The sequence below is a fragment of the Scyliorhinus torazame genome, chromosome 14 (genome assembly GCF_047496885.1).
Source record: "Scyliorhinus torazame isolate Kashiwa2021f chromosome 14, sScyTor2.1, whole genome shotgun sequence".
Taxonomy (NCBI): domain Eukaryota; kingdom Metazoa; phylum Chordata; class Chondrichthyes; order Carcharhiniformes; family Scyliorhinidae; genus Scyliorhinus; species Scyliorhinus torazame.
Window position 1 is genome coordinate 33,436,744 of NC_092720.1, and position 20,320 is coordinate 33,457,063.

At 47.4% G+C, this 20,320-nt stretch overlaps 1 protein-coding gene across 2 annotated transcripts in view; it reads left to right on the forward strand.

Annotated features, from left to right (window-relative positions):
* The window catches only part of LOC140389619 (sodium/hydrogen exchanger 9-like), a 570,848-nt gene that overhangs the window by 172,277 nt on the left and 378,251 nt on the right, over positions 1-20,320 (forward strand). For both annotated transcript variants that reach the window (XM_072473892.1, XM_072473893.1), the window contains exon 7: positions 5,534-5,677. In XM_072473892.1, coding sequence (XP_072329993.1) covers positions 5,534-5,677 — 144 coding nt within the window. The remainder of the gene's footprint in view (positions 1-5,533; positions 5,678-20,320) is intronic.

A 20,320-nucleotide genomic window follows, 5' to 3' on the forward strand; every position in this document is an offset into this window, starting at 1 on the left:
CGAGACTTTATCTCAAATGATATTTGGGTAATTCATGTTTCAAAAAAGGTAACGAGGGAGAGGAATCTTTGGACTGTATTCAAGAGAACCTTCCTGATCAGTATGTTTTGGGCCCTACTAGAAAAGCGGCATTTCTGGATCTGGTGCAAGAGAATGAATTGGACCAAGTATCTGTGGGGGAACATTTGGGTAAGAGTGATCATTGTATCATACAGGTTAGGCTAGTAATGGTGAAAAGCAAAGACAATCTAATATAGAACTAAGGAAGAGGAATGTGACAAAGTATTGGTGGATGCAGAGATAGTGGAGGCAGTGGAAAGTGTGCAAATTTAGATTTATTGTCATATATACCGAGGTACAGTGAAAAGTATTGTTCTGTGTAGTCCAAGCAGATCGTTCTATACATGAAAAACATAGGACATATGGTAAATATACAATGTAAATATATGGACATAGACATCGGGTGAAGCAGATGGAAAACAGTGCTACAACAGTAGAGCAGATGTATAGAAAGATCAGTTCAGTCCATAAGAGGGCCATTCAGGAGTCTGGTAACAGTGGAGACTTTTGTATCTTCTGCCCGATGGAAGAGGTGAAAAGAGAGACCCGGATGGGAGGGGTCTTTGATTATGCTGCACGTTTTCCCCAGGCAGCGGGAGGTGTAGACAGAGTCAGTGGATGGGAGGCGGGTTCACGTGATGGACTGGGCTGTGCTCATAACTCTCTGTAGTTTCTTATGGTTTTGGGTCGAGCAGTTGTCATGCCGGGCTGTGATGCAGCCAGACAGGAAGCTTTCTATGGTGCATCCGTAAAAATTGGTAAGAGCAGTGTGGACATGCTGAATTTCCTGAGGACGTATAGGTGCTTTCTTGGTTGTAGCACGACGTGGGTGGACCAGGATAAATTGTTGGTGATGTTTACACTTAGGGATCTGAAGCTGTTAACCATCTCCACCACGGCATCATTGATGCAGACAGGGGTGTGTACGATACTTCACTTACTGAAAGTCAATGACCAGCTCATTAGTTTTGCTGACATTGTGGGAGAGATGGTGTCATTGCACCATGCCACTAGGTTCTCTATCTCCCTCCAGTATTCTGACTTGTTATTCGAGATCCGACCCACTACAGTCGTGCCGTCAGCAAACTTGTAAATCAGGTTGGAGCTGCAGTTTGCCACACAGTCGTGTGTGTGTTTTTAAGGAGTATAGTAGGGGACGATGTACGCAGCCTTGTGGGGCCCCAATATTGAGGACGATCGTAGGGGAGGTGTTGTTGTTTATCCTTAATGATTGTGGTCTAAGGGTCAGAAAGTCAAGGATCCAGTTGCAGAGGGAGGAGCCAAGTCTTGGTTTTGGAGGTTGGATATGAGCTTGGCTTGTATTATGTTGTTGAAGGCAGAGCTGTAGTCAATGAACAGGAGTCTGACATAGGGGTCCTTGTTGTCGAGATGCTCCAGGGCTGAGTGTAGGGCCAGGGAGATAGCGTCTGCATAAATTGAAAGGAAGGAGGTACTAGATAGGTTGGATGTACTTAGGGTAGGTAAATCATTTGGTCTGGATGGCTTGCATCCCACATTGCCAAAGAAGTTTGGGGTGGAGATAGCAGAATTAATTTTTCAAGTTCCCCGAGATATGGGAGAGGTGCCAGGGGCCTGGAGCAAATGTGACTTCTTGAAGAAAGATTGCAAGGACATTCTGAGAAATCATCGGCCAGTTATGCTAACATCAGCGGTGGATCAGATTCTGGAATCCTCAATCAGGGAAATAGATCAACAGGCACTTTGGAGAGGTTTGAGTTAATTAAGGGTCGACAGCACAGATTTATAAAAGGCAGACCGTGCTTGACTAATCTTTCTTTTAAAAAATATTTTTATACTCCTTTTACACATTTTCTCCCAAATTTGCACCCACCAACAATAAACAATACGCAGTAACGAATATAATGTCAATCCCCATATCAACAACAACAATCCCATCCTCCGGGGCAGCACGGTGGCGCAGTGGGTTAGCCCTGCTGCCTCATGACGCCGAGGTCCCACCAACCCCCAAACAACTACCCGCATGTTAACATAAACAAGGGGCAGCACGGTAGCATGGTGGTTAGCACAATTGCTTCACAGCTCCAGGGTCCCAGGTTCGATTCCCGGCTTGGGTCACTGTCTGTGCGGAGTCTACACATTCTCCCCGTGTCTGCGTGGGTTTCCTCCGGGCGCTCTGGTTTCCTCCCACAGTCCAAAGTTGTGCTTTGGATGTCCAATGGATTGGCCATGCTAAATTGCCCTTAGTGTCCAAAATTGCCTTTAGTGTTGGGTGGGGTTACTGGGTTATGGGGATAGGGTGGAGGTGTGGGCTTGGGTAGGGTGCTCTTTCAAAGAGCTGGTGCAGACTCGATGGGCCGAATGGCCTCCTTCTGCACTGTAAATTCTATGAAATAACAAAAAGGAATCAGGAATCACCCATAGTCACCATTAACACATACAATCCCCCTCCCCACAACCCTCCCAACCCCCCCCCCCAAACTAATGTTCGATGTAATCCAATTTTTGAAAGTGCGTGATGAATAACGCCCATGAATTGTAGAAGCCCATCATCCTTCCCCTCAGTTTAAACTTAACCTTCTCAAGAGTCAAGAATTCCAACAGGTCCCCCCGCTACACCAGAGCACAGGGTGGAGAGGTTGCTCTCCATCCCAACAGGATCCACCTTCGGACGACCAGCGAGGCGAAGACTACGACATCTGCTTTCGCACCCGTTTCCAGCCCCGGCTGGTCCGACACCCCCAAAATGGCCTCCCGGGGGCCCGGGTCCAGTTTCATGTGCACCACTTCAGAGAAAAGCCTCCATCCATTAATCCTCCAGCTTTGGACAGAACCAAAACATATGAACGTGATTTGCGGCCCCCCCCCCCCCCCCCCCCCCGCAACGTTCACTCACATCTTCTACCCCCTCAAAGAGCTGGCTCATCCTCACCCTTGTGAGGTGTGCTCTGTATACAACCTTCAGCTGTATCAGCCCCAAGCTCGCGCATGAGGTGGAGGCGTTCACTCTCCGGAGCACCTCACACCAGAACTCTTCCTCCTTACCCTCTCCCAACTCATCCTCCCACTTTGCTTTGATCCCTTCCAGTGGTGCCTTCTCCTTTTCCATTATAGTGCTTGACTAATCTAATTGAATTTTTTGGGGAAGTAACAAAGAAGGCTGATAAAGGAAATGTGGAGGATGTTGTCTATCTGGACTTTAAGAAAATGCTCAACAAGGTACCACATAGATGGCTGGCTGACAAAACTAAAGCTGAATGAATAGGAGAGCCAGCGTACAATTGGATAAAAAATTGGCTTTAGGACAGAAAGCAGTGTGTCGTGGTAGATGTGATTTATCGGACTGGAGGGTGGTAGACAGTGGTGTTCTCTAACGGTAATTGCTAGGGGCCATGGCTTTTTTTTTTGTTGTTGCTATTTATAATGACTTGATTCTTGGAATTTGGAGATATTTTCCAAATTTGCCGATGATGGGAGGAATGGCAAACAGTGAAGAGGTAGCAACTTTCCTGTAACAGAAGATAGGCTAACACAGTGGGTAGAGATGTGGCTGATGGAATTTAATGCAGAGAATTATGGGGAGAGGCAATATGGATACTGACAATTCAAAAAAAATATGCAAGAACAGAGGGATCTGGGGTGCATGTGCATTGATCTTTGAAGGCGCCGGGACATACTGAGTGAATGATTCTCAAAGCATAAGGGATCTTGGGCTCTGTAAATAAAGGTAATAAGTACAAAAGCAGGGACGTTATGCCAAATCTGTATAGAGCTCTGTTTAGGCCACAGTTGTATCCAGTTCTGGTCACCCCACTTTAGGAAAAATGTGACGGTCTTTGAGATGGTTCAGAGGCGATTTACCAGAAAGGTTCCAGGAATGGGGAGGTTTTCATTACAAGGTTGGAAAGTCGGGGTTGTTCTGATTGGAGCTAAACTGATTTGATCGAGGTGCATAAGACCAGAAGACATAGGAGCAGAATGAGGCCACTCGGCCCATCGAGTCTGCTCTGCCATTCAATCATGGCTGATATTTTTCTCATCCTCATTCTCCTGCCTTCTCCCCATAACCCCTGATCCCCTTATTAATCAAGAACCTATCTATCTCTGTCTTAAAGACACTCAGTGATTTGGCCTCCACAGCCTTCTGCGGCAAAGAGTTCCACAGATTCACCACCCTCTTGCTGAAGAAATTCTTCCTCATCTCTGTTTTAAAGGATAGTCCCTTTAGTCTGAGATTGTGTCCTCTGCTTCTAATTTTTCCAACAAGTGGAAACACCCTCTCCATGTCCACTCTATCTGGCCTCGCAGTATCCTGTAAATTTCAATAAGATCCCCCCTCATCTTTTTAAACTCCGAGTACAGACCCAGAATCCTCAACCGTTCCTCGTACGACAAGCTCTTCATTCCAGAGATCATTTTTGTGAACCTGCTGTGGACCCTTTCCTGACCCTACCTAAACAGACAGACCTAGATAAGGCAGAAGAGGAAACATTGCTCCCATTATTTGATTGTATAAGCATTGGGAGACATAGATTTAAGATTTTGGGCAGGAGATACATGGGAAATGTGAGGAAGTGCTTCCTTACACATCAGATGGTGGTGGCCTGGGACTCGCTGCTTATGAGGGTGCCGGGTATGGAAACAATCAATGATTTCAAAAGGAAATTGGATAATTGAAGGAAATAAACTTGCATGGCTACAGGGACCGAGCAGGGGATTGAGATTGACTGGAACATGTAGCAAGATGTTAGCATGGACTTGAGCTGAATGGCCTCATGCTGTGCCATTAATTTCTCTGTGACTCAAAAAAAGCAATTCTTTATTATATAAACCATTCAGCCTATACAATAAAAGCTGAATGGTCTGCCTTCAAGCCTGTTCTATTGCCGCTTATCTGTACCTTATCTGTATTCATCTGTCTTTGCTCCGGATCTCTTGATTCAGCAATTTCAATCTACAACCTGTTGGGCAGAGATTTTCAGATTTTCACTCCCTTTTGCATGGAAAAAGTGATTTCCAATTTCACTGCCACATGACTTAGCTCTAATTTTAAGTTTATGCCCTCTTATTCTGGATTCAGCCACCAGGTGAAGTAATTTCTCTGTACCTGCCCTATCATACATTTTAAATTTTTGTTTAGGTGACCCAGCTACATTCTAAACTCAAGGCAGTAGAAGCGAAATTTATACAAACTATCCTCATGATGTAAAAAAAAAAGAAAATGTTGAGCCTAAGGTACCATTCTGGTACACTTGCCTGCCGCTCCATAACCGTCCTTGTGAAGTGTGTTGTCCAAAACTGAGCACAGTATTCCTGATATTGTCCTGCTTGGCAACCGGTCACTGAAGCATCACCAACTCTCTTTCTGAATTCTAACCACATTCAATTGGCCATTTTGATGACTTTTGTAACCTGCGCACTGGCATTTCGTGATTTTAGTCGCAGGCGAATGAATGACTGGTCATGCTAACGTTTATTCTTTTCCTTTCTCCAGCTCCATATCCATTTACAGCCCACAGGATAACACCGACATGTTTGATGCTACTGCTTTCTTCAAATCAGTCGGGAACTTTGCGTGGATTTTTGCTGGCTCGTTTGCCATGGGGTCAGTATACGGCATCTTCACGGCTTTGATATCCTTTTGGTATAAACAGTAAGAATTATGCAAAGGATTACCTCCGGGGTTCGCAAAGTGGAGCTGATCATGTTTAGTTTTACATTCCTTCATTTCCAATAAAGCATCTTCGCCACTGAGTTAATCTTAGTTGATCTCCTTGCTGACCTCATTGGCGCTGGTGATCAATTTAGATTACTTAGCTTTCCAGTGACTTGTCAAATCACAGGAAAAAGGTCAGTCAGTTCAGAGTGCAGGCAGTCCATGTAATTGCTAAGCATCATTTGTGTGGAGGAAGTAGTGGTGGAAATGACATTTCCTCTGTCGCTGAGTGATGACAGCACCAACCATGGCCCTTGTTCGTTTGACTTCTCTGGTTGCAAAACTGATGTGTGTTTTATCAATCGCCACGTGACAGGCAATGTGATCTGATCATAATCTCCAATCTTCATAACTGACATGCAACTTCATGGGCGGGATTCTCCGTTAGCCAACGCAGAAATCGGGAAATGCGATTTGGCGGAGATAGCTTCAAGCGCCAAAATCATGGTGGTGCCGATTTGACATCAAATCGCGATTCACCTTCACCTTGAAATCGGCGTCAATGCGTTTCACTCCGTACGTACTGTAGGCACTGTTTGCATATCATTAGGGCCTGACCCGTTAATCTCCGGGGCCTCCGCGATTCTCCGCATCCGATGGGCCGCCTTCCCAATGGCGTGGTTCACTTGTGCTTTTAAAAATCGTGACATTGGCGTGGCAGCTGCAGAGGTTAGGGGGTACGGAAAGTGTCCAACGTGGTCATAGTGTGCTGACAGTTAGGGGGTACGGAAAGTGTCCAACGTGGTCATAGTGTGCTGACAGTTAGGGGGTACGGAAAGTGTCCAACGTGGTCATAGTGTGCTGACAGTTGTGCCATTGGCCGGGGGTCTTCTGCCAGGGCCGGTGGGAGTAGCAGGGGGCAGCCAGGAGGTGGGCTGTGGGATCAGGGTGGACGGACGTGGAGCAGCATTGCCGCAGCCGGCAAGGCAGCCATGCAGCTGCGCACACGCTAACAGCCCGCTTTGAACTTGCTGCTAGTCCCTCAACGGTAGCGGAATCGGTCAAGGTGTGGCGTCGGTGTTTCTCTCGGAAAAGTCCACGGATTCTCCGTTGGCGTCAACACTTAGTCTCAGAAACTGAGAATCCCGGCCCATATCACTTGTGAGCAAGCAGTTCAGACTTGCTAATGGAGGTATATTTCCAGGTCAGGAGCTGCTGTTGGTTATCCGGTTATCTGCCATTTCACCACTGACAACTTGACCAACGTTCTGTTCCGCAGGAGTGTGGGGATACAGGTTCAAACCAACTATTCCCCACGTCATTGATTCTCCACTCGGAGCAGTTAGTTTCAGAAGGAAATAGCAACTGGTCAGCAGACCATTGAAAAAAGGTAATTAAACCAACGCCAATATTCAGGATTTAACTAGGGTATGATAAATTAGGATATTTTGAATTGATACCAATTTTTTTTTAAAAAATATATTTTATTCAAGTTTTTTGGCCAAACATAACAATACGTAGTGTTTCTTTTACACAACAATAAAGCAATATAAATAGCCGTGGCCAGTTTTAAACAAATAAATAAATAATATATATAAACAAAAGAAAAACAAAACTAAATGGCAACTGCCTTGTCCAAAATAAATACTCTCCAAAATTACAATCCAACAGTCCAATATACAATTACAGAAACCAAATACCTATACATGTACAATAACATCCCTGAGAGTCCGTCCGGTTCCTCCCCCCTGGGTTGCTGCTGTTATCTACTTCTTTTCCATTCCCTCTATCTTTCTGTGAGGTAGTCGACGAACGGTTGCCACCGCCTGGTGAACCCCTGAGCATGAACTTAATCCGTTCTAACTTTATGAACCCTGCCATATCGTTTATCTAGGTCTCCACCCCCGGGGGCTTAGCTTCCTTCCACATTAACAATATCCTGCGCCGGGCTACAAGGGACGCAAAGGCCAACACGTCAGCCTCTCTCGCCTCCTGCACTCCCGGCTCTTCTGCAACCCCAAATATAGCCAACCCCCAGCTTGGTTCGACCCGGACCCCCACCACCTTCAAAAGCACCTTTGCCACCCCCACCCAGAATCCCTGTAGTACCGGGCATGACCAGAACATGTGGGTGTGATTCGCTGGGCCTCTCGAGCATCTCTCACACCTATCCTCTACCCCAAAAAATTTACTAAGCCGTGCTCCAGTCATATGCGCCCTGTGTAACACCTTAAATTGTATCAGGCTTAGCCTGGCACACGAGGACGATGAGTTTACCCTACTTAGGGCATCAGCCCACAGCCCCTCCTCAATCTCCTCCCCCAGCTCTTCTTCCCATTTCCCTTTCAGCTCATCTACCATGATCTCCCCCTCGTCCCTCATCTCCCTGTATATGTCCGCTACCTTACCGTCCCCCACCCATGTCTCTGAGATCACTCTATCCTGCACTTCCTGCGTCGGGAGCTGCGGGAGTTCCCTCACCTGTTGCCTCACAAAAGCCCTCAATTGCATATACCGAAATGCATTCCCTTGGGGCAACCCATATTTCTCCGTCAGCGCTCCCAAACCCGCAAACGTCCCATCTACAAATAGATCTCTTAGTTGTACTACCCCAGCTCTTTGCCATGCTCCAAATCCCCCATCCATTCTCCCCGGAACGAACCTATGATTGTTTCTTATCGGGGACCGCACCGAAGCTCCCGTCCCTCCCCTATGCCGTCTCCACTGCCCCCAAATTCTCAATGTAGCCACCACCACCGGGCTTGTGGTGTATTTCTTTGGTGAGAACGGCAACGGCGCCGTTTGCTTGCAGGCTAGTCCCCTTGCAGGACGCCCTCTCCATTCTCTTCCACGCCGCTCCCTCCCCTTCTCCCATCCACTTACACACCATTGAAACATTGGCGGCCCAGTAGTACTCACTTAGGCTCGGTAGTGCCAGCCCCTCCCTGTCCCTACTACGCTGCAAGAATCCCCGCCTCACTCTCGGGGTCTTCCCAGCCCACACAAAACTCATAATGCTCTTCTCAATTCTTTTGAAAAAAGCCTTCGTGATCACCACCGGGAGGCACTGGAACACAAAAAGGAATCTTGGGAGGACCACCATTTTAACCGCCTGCACCCTACCTGCCAATGACAAGGACACCATGTCCCATCTCTTGAAATCCTCCTCCATCTGTTCCACCAACCATGTTAAATTAAGCCGATGTAATGTACCCCAATTCTTGGCTATCTGGATCCCCAGGTACCGGAAGTCCCTTGTTACCTTCCTCAACGGTAAATCCTCTATCTGTCTGCTCTGCTCCCCCGGGTGCACCACAAATTACTCACTTTTCCCCATGTTCAGTTTATACCCTGAAAAATCCCCAAACTCCCCAAGTATCTGCATTATCTCTTGCATCCCCTCCGCCGGGTCCGCCACATATAGCAACAAATCGTCCGCATATAGAGATACCCGGTGTTCTTCTCCACCCCTGAGTACTCCCCTCCACTTCCTGGAACCCCTCAGTGCCATGGCCAGGGGTTCAATCGCCAGTGCAAACAATAACGGGGACAGAGGACATCCCTGCCTCGTCCCTCTATGGAGCCAAAAATAGTCAGACCCCCGTCCATTCGTGACCACGCTCGCCATCGGGGCCCTATACAGTAACTGTACCCACCTGATATACCCGTCCCCAAAGCCAAATCTCCTCAACACCTCCCACAAATAATCCCACTCCACTCTATCAAATGCTTTCTCGGCAACCATCGCCACTACTATCTCCGCTTCCCCCTCTGGTGGGGGCATCATCATTACCCCTAGCAGCCTCCGTATATTTGTATTTAGCTGTCTCCCCTTCACAAACCCAGTTTAGTCCTCATGGACCACCCCCGGGACACAATCCTCTATCCTCATTGCCATTACTTTGGCCAGGATCTTAGCATCCACATTCAGGAGGGAAATGGGCCTGTACGACCCGCATTGCAGCGGGTCTTTTTCCTTCTTTAGGAGGAGCGATATCGTTGCCTCTGACATAGTCGAGGGCAGCTGCCCCCTTTCCCTCGCCTCATTAAAGGTTCTCATCAGTAGCAGGGCCAGCAAGTCCAAATATTTCTTATAGAATTCAACTGGGAATCCGTCTGGTCCCGGGGCCTTCCCCGCCTGCATGCTTCCAATCCCTTTCACTACTTCCTCCGTCTCAATCTGTGCTCCCAGCCCCACTCTCTCCTGTTCCTCCACCTGAGGAAATTCCAGCTGATCCAGAAAGCACATCATTCTCTCCTTCCCGTCCGGGGGCTGCGCTTCATATAATCTTTCATAAAATGCCTTGGACACTCCATTCACTCTCTCCGCTCCCCGCTCCATCTCCCCCTCCTCATCTCTCACCCCCCCTATCTCCCTCGCTGCTCCCCTTTTCCTCAGTTGGTGGGCCAACAACCTACTCGCCTTCTCCCCATATTCGTACTGTACACCCTGTGCCTTCCTCCATTGTGCCTCTGCCTTACCCGTAGTCGACAAGTCAAACTCTATATGTAGCCTTTGCCTTTCCCTGTATAGTCCCTCCTCCGGTGCCTCCGCGTATTGTCTGTCCACCCTCAGCAGTTCTTTCAACAACCGCTCCCTTTCCCTACCCTCCTGCTTTCCTTTGTGTGCCCTAATAGATATCTGCTCCCCTCTAACCACTGCCTTCAGTGCCTCCCAGACCACTCCCACCTGTACCTCCCCATTATCATTAATTTCCAAGTACCTTTCAATACACCCCCTCACCCTTAAACACACCCCCTCATCTGCCAATAATCCCATGTCCATTCTCCAGGGTGGAAGCTGTTGTTTTTCTTCCCCTATCTCCAGGTCCACCCAGTGTGGAGCATGATCCGAGATGGCTATAGCCGTGTACTCCGTCCCCGTCACCTTTGGGATCAGTGCCCTTCCCAAAACAAAAAAATCTATTCGTGAAAATACTTTATGTACATAGGAGAAAAACGAAAACTCCTTACTCCTAGGTCTACTAAATCTCCAGGGATCTACTCCTCCCATCTGTACCATAAAATCCTTAAGCACCCTAGCTGCAGCCGGCCTCCTTCCGGTCCTGGACCTCGATCTGTCCAGCCCTGGGTCCAGCACCGTATTAAAGTCTCCACCCATTACCAACTTTCCCGCCTCTAGGTCCGGGATGCGTCCTAACATACTCCTCATAAAGTTGGCATCATCCCAGTTCGGGGCATACACGTTCACCAATACCACCGCCTCCCCTTGCAGTTTGCCACTCACCATCACGTATCTGCCCCCACTATCCGCCACTATAGTCTTTGCCTCAAACATTACCCGCTTCCCCACTAGTATGGCCACCCCCTTGTTTTTTGCATCCAGCCCCGAATGAAACACCTACCCCACCCATCCTTTGCGAAGTCTAACCTGGTCTGTCAGCTTCAGATGCGTCTCCTGAAGCATAACCACATCTGCCTTAAGTTTCTTTAGGTGTGCGAGTACCCGTGCCCTCTTAATCGGCCCGTTCAGCCCTCTCACATTCCACGTGATCAACCGGGTTGGGGGGCTCTTTACCCCTACCCCCTTGACGACTAGCCATTTCCTTTTTCAATCCAGCTCCTCACCCGGTTCCCACGTAGCTGTATCCCCCCCAGGCGGCGCCCCCCCGCCCCGACCCCCCCTCCCATACCAGCTCCCCCTTCTCCCCAGCAGCAGCAACCCAGTTAACCCCCCCCCCCCCCCGCTAGATCCCAAGCTAGCGTAGTTACACCCCCCCATGTTGCTCCCAGAAGTCAGCAAACTCTGGCCGACCTCGGCTTCCCCCCGTGACCTCGGCTCACACTGTGCGAGGCCCCCTCCTTCCTGCTTCCCTGTTCCCGCCATGATTACCATAGCGCGGGAACAAAGCCCGCGCTTCCCCTTTTGGCCCCTCCCCCAATGGCCAGCGCCCACAGCTCCTCATCCTCCCTCACCCCCTCCCCCACGACATGGGGAAGAGAGAGAAGTTACAGGGTCGCAGGTTTAACAATCTGGGAAGTCTTCTCTTCCCCCTTTTCCCCCCTTCATCCCACAAATTCACCCCCCCTTTTGTCCCAAACGTTCTTTTTCTTCTGGCCCGCTCACTCCAGCTTCTCCTCGACAATAAATGTCCACGCTTCGTCTGCCGTTTCGAAATAGTGGTGTTTCCCTAGATGTGTGACCCACAGTCTTGCCAGTTGCAGCATTCCAAATTTGACCTTCCTTTTATGCAACACGCCTTGGCCCGATTAAAGCTTGCCCTCCTTCTCGCCACCTCCGCACTCCAATCTTGATACACGCGGATCACCGCATTCTCCCACCTACTGTTCCGAGTTTTCTTGGCCCATCTGAGGACCATCTCTCTGTCCTTGTATCGGAGAAATCTCACAACTATTGCTCGAGGAGTTTCTCCAGCCCTCGGTCTTCGCGCCATAACTCGATAGGCTCCCTCCACCTCCAGCGGACCCGTCGGGGCCTCCGATCCCATTAACGAATGCAGCATCGTGCTCACATATGCCCCGACGTCCGCCCCCTCTGCACCTTCGGGAAGACCAAGAATCCTTAAGTTCTTCCTCCTCGCATTGTTCTCCAGCACCTCCAGCCTTTCCACACATCTTTTGTGTTGTGCCTCGTGGATCTCCGTTTTCACCACCAGGCCCTGTATGTCGTCCTCATTCTCAGCAGCCTTTGCCTTCACGACCCGAAGCTCCTGTTCCTGGGTCTTTTGCTCCTCCTTTAGCCCCTCGATCGCTTGTAATATCGGGGCCAACAGCTCCTTCTTCATCTCCTTTTTGAGTTCATCTACCCAACGCTGCAGGAACTCTTGTTGGTCAGGGCCCCATGTTAAACTGCCTTCTTCCGACGCCATCTTGCTTTGTGCCTGCCTTCCTGGCCGCTGCTCTTGAGGATCCACCGCAATCCGGCTACTTTCCTCTCTTTTTTCCATCCGTGTCCGGGGGGGGATTCCCTTCTGGATTAACGCACAGTGTTATTTGTCGTTAAAATTGCCGATGGGGCTCCTATTAAGAGCCCAAAAGTCCGTTCCACCGGGAGCTGCCGAAACGTGCGACTTAGCTGGTCATCGCCGCACCCGGAAGTGAATTGATACCAATTTGATGTTCTTAAAAGCTTGGACGATGTTATGAAAATGTGAGGATGGTTATCAGGTGTTCCTGGAGTTTGAAGTGCTGGGAGGGAATGAGGAACTTGGAAGGTACAGGTGAAGGAAGTTCAAAGGAGCACTGATTGCACCATCAATACATCAGTGCAGAGAGAAACAAATACGTTTGTGGCTAAAGATCAGAATAACCTGCCAAGAAATAAGTCATACTTATGTTTTCATATGGAGCAGAAGCAGGAAAATGGCTGGAGATGGAAAAGAAATGGAGGTTCAAAGTGAGGACTAATTGTTTATGAGACGCAGGTTAAAGTAAGGAAATACCACCACATGGGCTGCATTGGCAAACCTGCGATATTGCACTGAGTTGTGATTCGTTACAATTTCACTTTTATAGTGTTCATGAATGCCACTGGACAGTGAAAATGGAGGATTAGTCACCATCACGTTTGTGTTGAAGGAGAGAGTTAGTAGATTTGTTGCAAGCGGCATGGCGAGGACACCCATCCGGTAACCAAACTGGCAGTGCGGCTATGCCAGCATTTTCATTGGATTTGGGCAATGCAGCTAAGTCACATTTGGGTATAGTGGAAAAAAAATGAAAGTCGCCAAAGTCCTTGAAGACCAGCGGCTGCTTTCCCCTTTTGAGAGCTGACTGGTGATGATTTAAACTGAGGGTCACCACACCTCAGGCGAGGGGCAAGGTTGAGAAGGCAGGTCCTTCATGAATAACTCCGTTGCTGGCGTCTCGCCACATCACAAGCCAGCCATCCAGCCAACTGACCCTCAAGGGGGTCACAGTGTTCATAATTGCTCAAGAAGTGATGGGATAGAGAAGGAAGTATAACTGGATAAAATGTGGAGTTCAGGAGGATGATCGCAAATGGAGGGAGAGGGAAAAAGAAATCTGGCAACCAGCTTAGGACATGGGAAGATTTTGATAGGTCTTAATGACCATGAGAGATAGTGATGTTGTGATCAGATGGGCCCTGATCTACCCGCTCCCCCTGTTCCTTCCGTGAAGAAAGAAGAATCAGGGTGGTTTTGCTCATGTACCTTTTACTGTCCAATGCTTGATGAGGGTGGATGCTAATTCATCCTTAGTGCTGGAATAGCCTTTTACCTCTGGAAGAACATATGCTACAAGCTGGTGATGCTGCAAGGTTTCTGTGAGGGATTAATTGAAAGTTTTATGTTTGAACCAGTAGTATCCATTTTCATAATATTTACTGAAGAAAGAAGCAGCGGGTGTCCTCTGAACTTATCTATCCTCGTTTTCTTCCCCTTCGGATTTCACTCTGAGAAACACCTTGGTTCCAACCACTAGAAGGTCTGACTGTGCTGCCATGAAAGCCTGCAACTGGTCTTTTAGGCCAGAGGGGGGCGATGATGACTACTGCTCTGTCCTCCTGATCAGTAAAGCAAAAGGCAGATGTCCCACTGAACCTTTGGATTAGAGTCGTAGGGCACGATCTACCAGCCGCAAAGCGCCGGAAAAGCAGCTCGCTGTGGCGCAGTGTGGCCGGTGAAAGCTGGGAGACCCCGCTCCCGGGATCCACCCGGCTCACAATGCCTCACGAGATTCAACGCAATCTCAAGAGACGTTGTGAGGAGAATCCTGCCCACAATGGGTGGCACCACATTTGAGCAAATCTGCATATTTGAGCGAGGCAGTAAGCCTTAATCTAATGTGCAGATTCCCGAGGTACCGGAGGCTTTGGGATTCGATCCCTTCGCCTCGGAGACCTCAGGCGAGCGCCATTTGGTACTGGCCCCCAGAAACGGCACGCGTGGGGGTCTCCAAGAGGAGCGGAGGCCCCCAGCTGCATGCCCTTTGGGCAGGGTGGTACCCTGGGTACTCAGTGCCAGCCTAGCAACCTGGCAGTGCCACCTGGAGTCCTGATGTCTCGCTGCAATGGCAGGTTTGGTGAGCTGGGCTCCCCGTTGTAAAAAAAAACTATGTGCGGCCGCAGGTTCCCCATTTAGGCTCCCCTAGGCCCCTTATTCAATGCAAGTAGCGTTGAATAGCCATGTGTTTCTCAGCACTGCGAGTGCTGGGAAACAGGCGGCTTAAACGCGCTCGCCAGGGGACTATCTCTACGCCCTTCATAATTTTATACATCTCAATTATGTCCCTCCCCCCTCAGTTTCCTCTCTTTCAACGAAAACTATGCAAGTCTATCCAAAATTTCTTCATAACTGAAATTCTCCAGCCTGTGCAACATCCTGGTAAGTCTCCTCTGCACCCTTTCCAGTGCTATCACATCCCTCCTGTAATGTGGATTCCACAACGGCACACAATACTCCAGCCGTGGCCTCACCAAAGTTTTATTTATTCCTATTGCTGGGCTTCCTAACTGGAGTTCAAATTGTAAAGATCAAGATCCTGGGAAGACAGTAACCTATTTAAAAGTGAGTTGTACATATTTACAAGAATGTAAACTCTGTCACTGGCATTCAGCGCAGCAGCTTGCCAATATTTTTGGTTGCAGGACACATTTTCTAATGGATCAGTAATCAGAGACACCGAGTTGTAATTCGATATTTTGGGACTGCTTTCCTGTTCAATTTTGTTTTCTTACAACTTATGTCTGTGTTTAAAGTAGCAAGCAGAGAATTAGATCCATGTCTTTAACAAACTAATGGTACACAATCTAACATGAGTACTCAGTCAAATCATGAAATACAATTCCATTTTATTGTGATCCTTTATTATTGAGTTCGCAATTTACTGTAAGAACTCCGGAGCCAAGCTTTATTATTCCAGCCCGACTACAGCAAACACTGGTTTGCACAGAAGACTTACACTAATTCTGCCTTTCATCTCTACACTCCATGCATCCTAATGTTAAACCACAATACACCAAAAGATAGACAATGCAGTCTTCAGAGAGCATGGTCCAGGAACACACACACATGTTCATCTCAATCTCACCCAGTGATTCTGTTGCCATGGTTATATGGTCCATGTGAGCTTACAGTCACTTTATTACTCTAAACAATGACCAAACCAGTATGTCCCAGAGCCTCAAGATATAGATAAACGACCTTCCCATTTCTCCAGCTTCTCACCATTTGCAATCACCAAAACCGACCACTGTTTTCACCCAATCTGTGCCGATCCCGCAAACAGTTCAAATCATGGAGATTGTGAGGACAGTGGGAACTTCCATTCCCACACTCTACCCCTTCTCTCATTCTTTCTGCCAGGATTTATCTGGGTAACATTTGTAACGTCAGTGTTGCCCACTCAGCAGCATTGTCCAGTTTTCACCCTCGACCATCTATAATCACTTACTATCACCCACATGATGAACGGAAACCACACCGGCATAAGAACTGGGCTTATAATCATTTTTAAAAAAAATCACGGCAGCAGCTCCTGGGCTCTATCGGAAGGATGACTCCCACCAGCTCGCATGTCAAATCTGTTCCAATATTCTGCAAACATTCTCAATTTCAGCCAGATGATGGTTAACGCCCACACTTGAATCACTCGATTCAAATGCTGAAGCTGATGAAACCTTGTGCTCCGTTTCCACGAATCGTCTTCATGCGCACAGCAACACAATTAAATCAAAGTAGGGTTTCTAGCGACCTCCGGATTCTCAGAATGTAAAGTCCATTGGCCTGTGATCAATTTGTGCCGATAGAATTGTAAAATAAAAAATAAAAAATAGCCTTCATTGTCACAAGTAGGTTTACATTAACAATGCAATGAAGTTACTGTTAAAAGCCCCTAGTCGCCACATTACGGCACCTGTTCGGGTACACAGGGAGAATTCTGAATTCTCAGCTGGTACAGGAATTGAACTCACGCTGCTGGCCTTGTTCTGCATCACAAACTAGCTGTCTAGCCCACTGAGCTAAACAAGCCCCTCACCAGCCCAACTACCACACTCCGCAATCAGAAGAGATCGATTAGTACAATAAAATGCAAAGTCCAGGCTTACGTTTATTGGTATCTGATCATTAATCACAATAAACCCATGACAAGGACATAAATTACGCACAAACTTCCAACAACACCTCAATAATAATAATAACCTTTGTTAGAGTCACAGGTAGGCTTACATTAACACTGCAATGAAGTTACTGTGAAAAGCCCCTAGTCGCTACACTCTGGCACCTGAGGGAGAATTCAGAATGGCCAATTCACCTAACAAGCACATCTTTCGGGACTCATGGGAGGAAACTGGAGCACCTGGACGAAACCCATGCAGACAAGGGGAGAACATGCAGACTCCGCACAAAACATGCAGACTCCGCACAGACAGTGACCCAAGCCGGGAATCGAACCCGGGTGCCTGGCGCTTTGAAGCAACAGTGCCAACCACTGTGCTACCGTGCCACCCAAAATGCGTTTCCATTAAATTAAGTACGCCCATGCTAACAACGAGGGGATGGTTTAGCACAGTAGGCTAAACAGCTGGCTTGTAATGCAGGACAAAGCCAGCAGCGCGGGTTCAATTCCCGTACCAGTCTCCCCGAACAGGCGCTGGAATGTGGCGACTAGGGGCTTTTCACAGTAACTTCATTGAAGCCTACTTGTGACAATAAGCGTTTATTATTATTATTTATCTATGGATTCCAAAATAATATCAAACAATCCCATCAAGCTTCAGATAAATTTTCAAAATTGAAGTTGTTGCTTGGTGAATTATAAAATGGTGAAGTTATGATGGGAAGCACAAAGACCCAATCTTGTGGCATTAATTTGCCTACATTTCAAAAGCAGACTGGTAACCAGACATCATCAATGGATGTCGTGAATACAAACAGAAAGTGCTGGATAAACTCAGCAGGACTCGCAGCATCTGTGGGAAGAGAAACAGAGTTAACGTTTCGAGTCCATATGGCTTTTCTTCAATCAGTGTCAGCTTGTGCCAATTTCTTGCTGCCTCCAAGTAAATTCAAAACTTTAAACACTCAATGAAACAATTATGTATTACAATGCGACTACAGAAATATCAGCAGATAATTAACATCTTTACAGCAGCAGACCTGTCTCTTTGGGCACATATTGCTGGACTACCAAGATAATTAAACAAACAGAGTCATCTCGAATCACTGACTCCTTAAAACTTGTCAGAAATTCAAAAATATATATTTTTTTAATGCGGCCACCTCGTATCCGGAAGTAGAGATCGGTGCATAATTTGCAATAGCCAGAATTTCACAGTGGCTGCAACGTGGCTTACAATTAAAAAGGATAAACAAACTCTGAGACTTCAATTTAATTCGGGAAAATAATAGCAACCAAAAATATCTCATCTTGCAGAGGGGGAAACCAGGTGAATCCACACCCATTGAGGTAGAAACATTCACGCGAGCATGCTGACAAAAAAGTACATTACTTCGTCTTTGCTTTCTTCAGATGCCTTTTTGAATTGCTGTTTTAAAAAAAAATGGAATAAATCTGAACAAAACTTTAGCGTTCACGGTGGAATAAAAGCTTCAACGTTCCAAAGCAAAAAGAGTTCAAGGACAGGTTTCTTACAACTTGAGGGCTTCCACGCCAACTGCTTCAACTTTAAATTAGTCCAAAACCTTTTCAAACTAGGGGTTCACGGTAGGGCAGCATGGTAGCACAGTGGTTAGCACAGTTGCTTCACAGCTCCAAGGTCCCAGGTTTGATTCCCGGCTTGGGTCACTGTCTGTGCGGAGTGTGCACGTTCTTCCCCGTGTGCGCGTGGATTTGCTCCGGTTTCCTCCCACAGTTCGAAGATGTGCAGGTTAGGTGAATTGGCCATAATAAATTGCCCTTATTGTCCAAAAAGGTTAGGTGGGATTATTGGGTTACGGGGATAGGGTGGAGGTGTGGGCTTAAGTAGGGTGCTCTTTTCAAGGGCCGGTCCAGACCCAATGGGCCGAATGGCCTCCTTCTGCACTGTAAATTCTACGATTCACAATCTGAGACCGAAATGAGCACTCTTCACAGGCACATCAAACCCTTATACTTCCATTCAACTTTTGTACACTAATTTTCAAGCTCTGTTATATTCCCATGTCTTAAGCCAAGGATCACAGCTTCAACCTGTTCAAAACTTAAAAACATGACTCAAGTTTCCACAAAAACAAAACGTGTGAGCATGCATGGGACAACCAATTAAAACCACACATGTCGGTAATTACAATCGGTTCAACAGAAAAGTAACTGATATTCGCACTGAAGGAAAACTTAAACTGTTTTAAGACTGTCTTTAATTTGAAGATTAGGAAGCCTCTGAAAAACAAATCTAATTGCCTTTTCCTTCCAGGCACAAAACAGTAATTTTAATGTTTGCTGTGGTCCTTTTAACTTCTTTCTTTGCTTCGTAGTCATTTTCTCGAACAAAGGTTCTTTTTTTAAAATGCAACTCTTTTATGTAATATTTGAACGCTGCAACTCCACAGCGCACACTCTTCTTTCTCTAACTTTACTTCTCCCTTATTCCGGGAATTTCCAAAAGTACTAAAGGTTGGGTTAACTTCACATCCTCCTTAGAGAAAGATTCATGGTCAGGCCCTTGCTGTATTCACCAAAACGTGCGTCTCCATGCACACTTTTGGAAGGTTGATTGTGCTGTTTTCAGACAAACAGCACAATTGAGGAGCCGGGGAGGTATCGACCTGCTCTCCTCCATGTCTGATGTCAATGCTGAAATAAGTGTGTGAGGATCTCCAAAGTCAAAATTTTCTTTTCATCTTTTGGAACACCACCAGACCTCATCAATTTCTGGGCAAGCTATTACCACAATTGTCGCCTTTCCGTTTCCTTCACAGGACATGGGTGGTATCTCCCCAGCCTGCCTGGGTCTCTGCCAGCTTTACATGCTGCAATTTAGACGTGTCCTCCTCTAATTCACGATTCCCGTTCTGCCCATCTGCTGATTTAGTGTCAGAATAGTCCTGATTGCTCTTGAGTACCTGAGACCTCCGCTTTTACATCTCCCTTCCAGCTGCCACTAGCCATTCTTTATATTCAAAACGTCTTTATTTCTGGCCTCTAACCTCTCCTAACTTGTGTATTTCCAGCACTAGATGCTGTAACGCAAATGCATTTTGCTTCCTTTCAACGACCCTATACTTTTCAACCGGACACTCCACTGAGGACTTCTTTGTCTCTTTCCGTCCTAGAATAGAATAGAATCCCAAAAGTGCAGAAGGAGGCCATTCGGCCCATCAAGTCAGCACCGAAAGAGCACCCTACCTAGGTCCACTCTGCCGCCCCACCCCCGCCCTATCTCCGTATCTCCACCTCACTTGCCGTCTCTGAACACTCAATCTAGCGTGGCCAATCCACCTAACCTGCACATCGTTAGTCTGTGGGAGAAAACTGGAGCACCTGGACGAAACCGACGTAGACACGGAGAATGTAGAAGCTCCACTGGAATTGAACCCGAGTTCCTGGCGCTCTGCCATCGTGCTGCCCCTGCCCTTGTCTCCAATCGTATAAGGCACTCCCCGCCCCACCACCCTTTTGGATTCAATCCATTTATTAGGAAATGACCAAACTTATTGTCTGAAACTCCTCCCATTGTTA